At 35.7% G+C, this 8,600-nt stretch overlaps 1 protein-coding gene across 2 annotated transcripts; it reads right to left on the bottom strand.

Annotated features, from left to right (window-relative positions):
* Positions 1-653: 653 nt before the first annotated feature.
* Positions 654-7,074, bottom strand: LOC116007033 (bZIP transcription factor TGA10-like). 2 transcript variants are annotated; one of them, XM_031247600.1, is made up of 11 exons: positions 6,340-7,074; positions 6,053-6,156; positions 5,650-5,732; positions 5,173-5,316; positions 5,023-5,097; positions 4,783-4,842; positions 4,392-4,469; positions 4,224-4,296; positions 3,778-4,049; positions 3,119-3,358; positions 654-985 (listed from the first exon to the last, which is right to left on the bottom strand). In XM_031247600.1, exons 1-11 carry the CDS (start codon positions 6,699-6,701, stop codon positions 836-838), a joined length of 1,641 nt encoding a protein of 546 aa, XP_031103460.1. In that variant the 5' UTR covers positions 6,702-7,074; the 3' UTR covers positions 654-835. The 2 variants fall into 2 exon arrangements, with proteins under 2 accessions (XP_031103460.1, XP_031103461.1); XM_031247601.1 differs by having other exon boundaries at positions 6,053-6,153.
* Between the last annotated feature and the right edge of the window lie 1,526 nt (positions 7,075-8,600).

The raw sequence follows: 8,600 nt of genomic DNA, 5'->3' as shown, positions 1-8,600 counted from the left end.
CCCCCCCCCCCCCCCCACTCCCCCTCAAGACAATTTTCGCTAAAAAGTCTAAAACCCTATTTTGTTCCCTATAGACATGCCTCTACAACTAACACTTTGATAAGGAGTAGCATACTTATTTTTGACATCAGTTGGATAAGAAATCTATAATAGCGCAAATGGATTGGAATTTAAGTAAACCTATCTACCACCCTCTAAAACTAACTTAGGAGGAGCAAATTGGTCTTCGAACAAAATCTTCACGAGACCTTGGGGAAGCCAAGCAAACCCATGTACCCCCCTCTCATAACGAAGGGACAATTTTACTAGAAAGTCTACAACCCTATTTTATTCATTATAAACATGCCTTTACAACACTATAATAAGGGACAAGTAAAATAGTGTTGAGTTCTAATAAGAATGAGGATAAAACTACAACAAGCATATGTCTCTCCTATAAATAAGAACATTGTCCCGTAAAAAAAATATTTCGTTCTTTCCTAACACCTTTATATTTCAATTCATTACCAACATTTGAACATATTACCAAACTATGTTTTTTTTTTTTTTTTTTTTAAACACAAATCTTTTTATGCAACCTGTTGTTATATAAGTTGTTAGTATATCAATTGTTAATTCTTTACCATTGCACCAAAACCTAACACATAAGTCAGGAATTTAACTCAACTTCTACATTTATCATTTTAATCTAACTAGTTTTTTTGTCAATCTAAACATCTGTGAAGATCGAAAGGGGGGACTGCAAAGGCTAAAACCCCAAAAAAAGACAAGTAATTTTGGGAGGTGAAGATCATATCAGCAGATGTATACACAGTAATAAACTAGAGTTTTGTCCTTATTCCTGCTTGGGGCGAGCCAACCAGAGAGCACTGAGAGCTCTGAGGCGGTGGAAGTACTCGGCAATGGCGAGTAAACACCGCGCCGCCTGACGGGTCGTCAAAATCTGATGAAGCCGATGGATCGTCTGGTGTCGCAGATTGTCAGCCTGCAATAATAATATTATTAAATTAATTAATTAAAACCCTAATAAATAAATAAATAAACAAATTTGTTTCTTCCACAAACAAGACACAATTAAAAACGTTAATAATAGCATCGACGACTCCTCAGAATTCATGCATTTTGTCGTTGACTTTGGTGGGGTTTCTATAATTTTCTGTTGACTTTGGTTTATACTTTATTTGAATTAACTTTGAGATACACTGTATATCGTCTGGTTCTGTTTCAACCAAAGAAATTATATTTATATATATATATATATATAGAGGCTAGCTTAAATAAATGTTATAAGTAACCAAATAAATAATTAAAAGTAGTTAGTTTTAATTAATAGATATAATATTCAACAGTTAACCAACTAAAAACATGATTAACCCAACTTAATTAAAATTTATTTTTCATCGTTGTTAGAGAACGGATAATGACACAATCTAGACTAGTTAATAGTTATATGAACTTCATGAGATCTTACACAAGTGTGACACATGCTGCTAACATCAAATTTTTTACCATCTAATTAATGTGTTTAAGTTAAGTATTACAATTATTATGATGTCCATTGCGAATTAACTTGACATTGTGAGTTAATCAAATGAAACATATACTATCAAAAAAAAAATAAAAAAATTGATCATTAGAAAGTGATGCAAAACTTAGGGTTTTTCAGTCAAAAATGACATTTGTAATTAATTTGGGGATCTAAAAAATTTGAAAAGTGAAAGTAAATTAGGATTTTTGACCAGGATTGTATAGTTTTTGATTTTGATCACTTTCGGACCACTATCAAGAGTGGTTGAAAATTTTAGAAAAATGTTATTTTATTTTAACAGTTTTATCTTGTCTTGGTACGTCTTTGCCTTTATTAGAGAAAGTTTACCAAAGATAAAAGTCTTTATCTTCTTGACTTGGTCATATACTTAATTTTTCTGAGATAGTATCAAAAGTTAGTCGAAAATTGATGATTTTTCATAATCAAATAAAGTCATATCAAATGGTTAGAAGATGGGCAAGCAACTTTTAAAGTTGGGGTGGATGGGCTCCTAAAAATAAAGTAAGATAAAATAAAGGAGTTGTTCAAGTCAAATGATTATGACGACTATGACATCATGGGAATATGGGCATAAAATTAACTATGAAAGGGATGTATTTGTGCCTTTCCACTCCAATTTGGAAGTGCCATTTCTACAAGTTTGTGCTGGTGTGACTTCAATTCTTCCCCAGAAACTCATGCAATATATTATGGTGTGATGTATGTTCTTGGGTGGACCACTCTTATGAAAAAACAAAAAACAAGAAAATATTGGTGGGGCCAACAACATACGATTGATGGGACCCACATGTGAAAGCCAATATGGCATGACAAACTTTATCTGTTATATTTTTTGGCCATTTTCACTAGAGAGACTGTGAGCTGGAGATGGAATGGAGATAGGTCATCTGATGGAGTAGGTTTCCCAACCCCAGTTAGGAGTATCAAATTCATGTTCTCCTTGTCCCCACTTATTCCCTTTCTCACTTTATATATATATATTTACACACATATATATACTCTATAATTCTATATGCATATGCATAGTGTACTATACTATACATTTCTAACTAAAAATTACATTAATTAGTGTGTAATCATATGTAGTTATGCTTTCTTAAACTTAGTAATTGCCTTGACTAAATGGTGGCACATTATGCTTGATTTTAGGGTCTACATAAATTCAACGTACCCGGAATTCATGTCCACGTATACTTAATTATTGGGTGTGGTATGTGCGTGCGTTACGAGTGTATCTGGAATTTATGTGTCCACATATACTTAATTATTAGGTGTGTTATGTGCGTGCGTTACGAGTGTGCATATGTGTGTGCGTTTATATATGTTAGGTGAGCTGGCAAGGAATAAATTAGGAGCGGAGAAAACCAAGTGACGCGTGTTCCGACACTTGGGAAGCATGCGAGTGAGAAGATTATATTAATGCATGCTAGTACAAATGGTATAATATCTGAGACGCGGCTTAGGTATGGACATATACACGTGTAACCAGAAGTTTATGATACCGACACGTATAGATAGTGAGTAATATCTTATGTGACGTGAGATAAGTTGGATGGAGAGAGCGTGTACCTGTCGAACGAAACCCTCGAGAGTGGAGAGCTTGCTAATGGCGGCAGCCATTTGGCCCATGTAGTTGCCCATGTTGGAAGGGTAGCTGAGTGAATCGGCGGCGATGGTGTCGGAAAGTGACTGATTCAAAGCTCCCAAGCCTTGTGATAATGCCTCTTCGGCTTCATGTGTGGATTGTTGCAGCCCACATAGGCCTATCAATTGCTGCTCCGTTAACGGCTCGATCTGACTCACAATCACCTATTCGATCAATAAATCGAAACACAAAATCATAACTCGATCGATCAGATTTAATTTGCGATTATGAACCCTAGATCTAAGAATTTAAAATTATTAGTTTAATTGTATGTGTACAAGCAAAAGGGATGCAGAATGACATGAACAAACCAAAGAGGGTAGTAACAGACATGGCTTTAAGATGGGGCGGGGAATAATACCTAACAGGATCCGATTACAGAAAGTTTCAGCATATGACCCGTTTCGTCATTCATAGCTTGATTTACATATAACACTCAATTATATATGCGATCTTCTCGATCACCGACAAATCGTACATGCATTTCAATTTCCTCTTTTAATTTTATTCTATTTTTTGCATTTTCTCGGTTTTGATCGCATAAGCGAGGAAATTAGGGTTTTCTGCGATGTAATGTGCGTACCTTGAGAAGCTCGGAGGGGCGGAAACCGCCGATCCACATGAAGCAGCGCTCCGCCGGAGTCTTCCACATGCCGGAGACGAGATGGAAGACGTCGGACTTGGCGATGATGCTCTTCAGGTGGATCATCTGGTCGAAATGCGCCAGACAGTTGTCGACGTACATCCTCAGCTCGTTCTCCGGCAAGTGCTCCTGCACCGCGCTCCGCAGCTCGCACAGCAGCCGGTGGTGCTCCTCCTGCCACCGCGCGTACTCCATGTCGAAAACCGCCGCATCTAAACACAATAAAATAATACGAATGTATAATTGCTGACACATATGATAATTATCAGTACAGAAACTGTCAACTGTAACAACATATACAGAATTTGAAAGTTATTTGTACAAAGTAAGGTAAATCTGTTGCATGGTATAATTTGCCCAAATACACTCCTATATTATAATTTTACCTGAACTTATGTTGCCCATCACTGGAAGGCCTTGCTCTCCACCCATAATGGCATTCCCACCAAAATAAATTCCCTACAAATTTTAAAAATACGTTAAACTAACAAAATTCCCAATATTAACTACACAAATTTTTAAATGTATATATAAATATAATGAAAATTAATTACCTGAGCCCTGGCCCTTTGGATTTCTTGTTCTAATTGAGTGAGCTTGATTCTACTTGTCTCTAGTTGTTGAACATAAGCCTGTAATAATGGAATTGAGTGAGAAAATTTCACAATAATAACAACCACGGAAATGCATATGCGTTTTTATTGAATACATACAATTATATATATATATATACTATTTTAGTTATAGTTGATACAGTCAACTTAGTCTCCACAATATTCCGTGTAACCAGATATGCAAGTCGGGATACTATCATTGCAATCAGTTAACTATATAATATATAGACATAAATTTGTAATTCAACTATAACCTTGAACTTTTAGTTGAGATGGAAAACATGATTCAATTATTAGATAATAATATTTTAAAAAAGAAAAAAGTTCATGCCTTTTTCCTAAGTCTGCTTTTCCTTGCAGCCTCTCTATTCTGAGCAAGCCTTCTGAGTGTCTGCACATATACACAAGAGTAAAATCCAAATTGATTTTTCAAAAGAATAAATATTAAATTAAATAAAAACTACTAAAAAAAACAACCACTCCATTATACATACAATCATATATACCCAACAACAACAATAAGAACTGTTGATAATAATAATAATAATAATAATAATAATAATATGAAAACCTTAGGATCTGGTGTTTTTGGACCGTCGGCCGGGTCGCCGGTGCCGGCAGAGGAACTCCGGCGGTGTCCTTCCCGCTGCAGATATACAATTACGATTATAATAATGAAAGATAAATACAAATTATAAACCTAATTCTTACACGTACATACCTTAGGTGGCTTGGGTGGTTCGGGAGTAGAAGACGCAGAAGCGCCGGCAACGACGTCGTTTTTAGGGGTGGCCGATACCTCCATGGACGGCTGAGATGCTCTCCTAGAACTCCCGGTCTCCAGCGAAACTAACCCAGCATTCCCCTACCAAACCCCCCATTGAAAATTCAATTAAAAATCCCAAATTTTCTAACAATCATTTGGAAAAACCAGACATCCTTAACGACTCCTCATCCCAACATTCATGTATATAAACATAGCCCGCAACCTAACCCGACCAGAATCACAAGACAGAGTTTACTCATTAAATTACACTTTCAGTAATGACTTTATGTTTTTTTGCCAGCTAAAATCACAAGACAGAATTTACCCATAGATTACCCTTTCAGTAGTGACTTTGTGTTTCTCTCGTTACCGAAAACAGAAAAAAAGATTATATATATTCATGTACATATAGATACATAAATAGTATAATACCTTGGTCGATGATGGGTCGATCCCGACATGCATGGGCTGTGAAGGAAAGATGTTCAGAGTTGGTGGCCTCATCCCAGAATTCTCTGCAAATATCCCAAGAAGATCAGAGCCAAATATTCATACAAAAGTTACAGAAAACAGTGAATTGTACAGTCGTTAGTACGATAAAAGATTGGCATCAAGTTTGTTTCATGGTACAAGGACTGCAAGAAACTAAAATCAAAAATTTTTTTTTTCTGGGATCAGGAGAAAAGAGAGAATCAGGATCTGGTCAAATAAATATTTGTTTGTCAGAAAACATTTATTTCTCATGAGCCAGACAAGAATTCCTCCACAGAATCTCATCTGACCAGACCCAAAATAGAGAGAGAGAGAGAGGGGGGGGGGGAGAGAGAGAGCTAACGTCTGTGATCTTGGATGGATGAGGATTCTTGATGGCCATCAAGGTAGAGGAAAAGGGCTTGATCTAACTCCCCCAGATCATATGCTCCACTGTTGTCCTTGCTTCTGATGATGATGATCACAAAAAAAAAAAAAAGAAAAAACATCATTAAAGAATACTGAGAATAATAATTCAGATGTTTCTTTCAAAGGGTTAGTTCGGGTTGCAAGTCAAATAGTTTGTGGAAAAAAAAAGACATGAAAAATCAAGAGAGAGAGAGGAAGAAAGGAAGGATTCTATTATATTACATGAAATTCCCAGGATGGGGAGGAGGAATGGCTGAGGAAGAAGAAGGCGGCGAGTGAAGCATTCCGAAAGAAATCTGATTGCTCTGCGCCGGCGGCTGGTGGTGGTGGTGATCCTGAAGCTGGAAATGAAGCTGCGGCGGCCCCACCACCGCCGCCGGCTGAGCAAATGAAATTTGATTGGTGCACTCAACACTACTACTGTGTTGCTGCTGCTGATGACCGCCGCTTTTCCCAGAATCCATTAGAGGCACTCCAACAAACACCTTATCTCCACTATTATTATCCTGGTGATGGTGATGGAGATGGTGGTGATTATGATGATGATCGCTGTGCAGCTCAAAAAGAGCCCTCTCAGAACCCATCAAAACCCCTAACTAACAAAAACTATACCCACAAACCAAAACTTATTAAAACCTACTTTAACCCTCGTCTCAAAACCATATCCCAACCGTCTGAAACAAGACGGAGAAGAAGAAGAATGGGGAGAAAAACGCCATAGCTTAAAAGCTGCAAAAGATCAGATCAGACAAAAATTTGCAGCAAAAGCAAAAAGATAATAATAACCGAGCTAGAGACTTCAATACGTGCAGACTTAGCCACACTGCTGCAACGACTTTTGTTCTCTCTCGCTCTATAATAAGAAAGAATATATAAGAAAACGGTTCCGGCCCCTCGGCGAAACCATCCAAGACTGGGAAGAGAGAGAGAGAGAAAAAGAGATTTATATCAAGAGAGAGAGATAGAGAGAGAGAGAGAGGTGCTTATAATCTCCTTAAAGAAAACATCTTTAACATCTGGCTTCCTTGTCCGACCATCTCAGTCTAAGGATAGTGAAATGACCAGAAAGCCCTTGGTCTCACTCGCTTATTACCATTGACAAGTTCATGCAGCTTTTTGAACTTACACGTACAACAGTGACGAGGCGACTCCTTTTTCCCCTTTTTATTCTTTCATTTTTTTGAGGAATTTATTTTTTCTCTTTAATCCGAATAATCGGGATCATATATCTTGAAGCAAATTTAAGTGATACTTCTCATCTACTACACCAGTATCATTGGGCGAGGAAAATTTTATTGTAATTGTGTATAGGAGTAGGTTTTTAAATTTTTTTTTTTTTTTTACATATTTGCCTTAGGACTTACTTGGCAGATATTAGGTGAAATATTTTGCACTTAAAAGTCTTTTATTCTACCTTGCTTGTTGACAATTCTAAGAGAATTTTGTATTGGCATGCTTAATTTAATTTCCTTGTATACACACTAACAAATTCTGGTCTAAGTATAAGGAATTTAATTCTTGTAAGTAAGATATTTTATTTCAAATTGTGTAAATAAGTTGAGAAAATTGGTCAAATAAATCATTGGAGTAGTAACAATAGTGTAATTAGATTACTGAATTTATAAAAAGTGGATCACATTTAGCATCGTGCGTGTTAGAATCGTGAAAATTGTCTAAATAGTCGTGATATCATGTAATACAATTAAATACCTTACCTGTCACTTTAAGTTTATGAGGTTAATTTTTAAAACTATTGACGGACAACATAGTTGGTAATGCGGCATCCTATGTTAGTGACAACAATGTAATTAGTACTATTGAATTTATAAATAGTGGACAACATCTAGCGTGCAAAAATCGTGAAACTTGTCCAAATAGTCGATGATATCATGTAATCCAATTAAATACCTTACCTGCCACTGTAAGTTTATAACATTAATTTTTAAAGCAATTGACAGATAACTTCTCTACATATTTTTTAACGCGGCATCCTATGTTAGTGACAATAGTGTAATTAGACTATTGAATTTAAAAAAAAAAAAGAAAAAAAAAGTGGACCACATCTAGCGTGCAAACACTGTGAAACTTGTCTAAATAGTCGGTGATATTATGTAATCTAATTAAATACCTTACCTGGCACTTTAAGATTATAACGTTAATTTTTAAAGCAATTGACAGAACATATTTGTTAATGCAACATCCTATGTTAGTGACAATAGTGTAATTAGATGGTTGAATATATAACAAGTAGACCACATGCATCTAGCGTGCAAAAATTGTAAAATTTGTTTAAATAGTCGATAATATCATGTAATCCAATTAATATAATGTAATCTAGTTAAAAAAACTTATTGACAATTTAAATAATTTGTAATTTTGAATTTTAAAGCAACTCAATGTTGTTTCCTATGTCAAGGGAGAGAACTTTATGGCCTCCAATATCTTTTTTTTTTTTTTTTTTTTTTTTTTTTTTTTTTTTTAAA

The sequence above is a fragment of the Ipomoea triloba genome, chromosome 15 (genome assembly GCF_003576645.1).
Source record: "Ipomoea triloba cultivar NCNSP0323 chromosome 15, ASM357664v1".
Lineage (NCBI taxonomy): Eukaryota > Viridiplantae > Streptophyta > Magnoliopsida > Solanales > Convolvulaceae > Ipomoea > Ipomoea triloba.
The sequence above is the reverse complement of the archived record's forward strand: the minus strand, read 5'-3'. Positions and strand labels throughout refer to the sequence as shown.

What these genes read in the sequence shown, in the direction of transcription:
- LOC116007033 (XM_031247600.1), bottom strand. Translation starts at nt 6,701, where the DNA reads ATGGGTTCTGAGAGGGCTCTTTTTGAGCTGCACAGCGATCATCATCAT. An exon ending in TCCAAAGGGCCAGGGCTCAG is followed by an intron (nt 4,297 to 4,391) that starts GTAATTAATTTT and finishes TAAAATTTGTAG; the next exon opens with GGAATTTATTTTGGTGGGAA. An exon ending in TCGAGGGTTTCGTTCGACAG is followed by an intron (nt 986 to 3,118) that starts GTACACGCTCTC and finishes TTATTATTGCAG; the next exon opens with GCTGACAATCTGCGACACCA.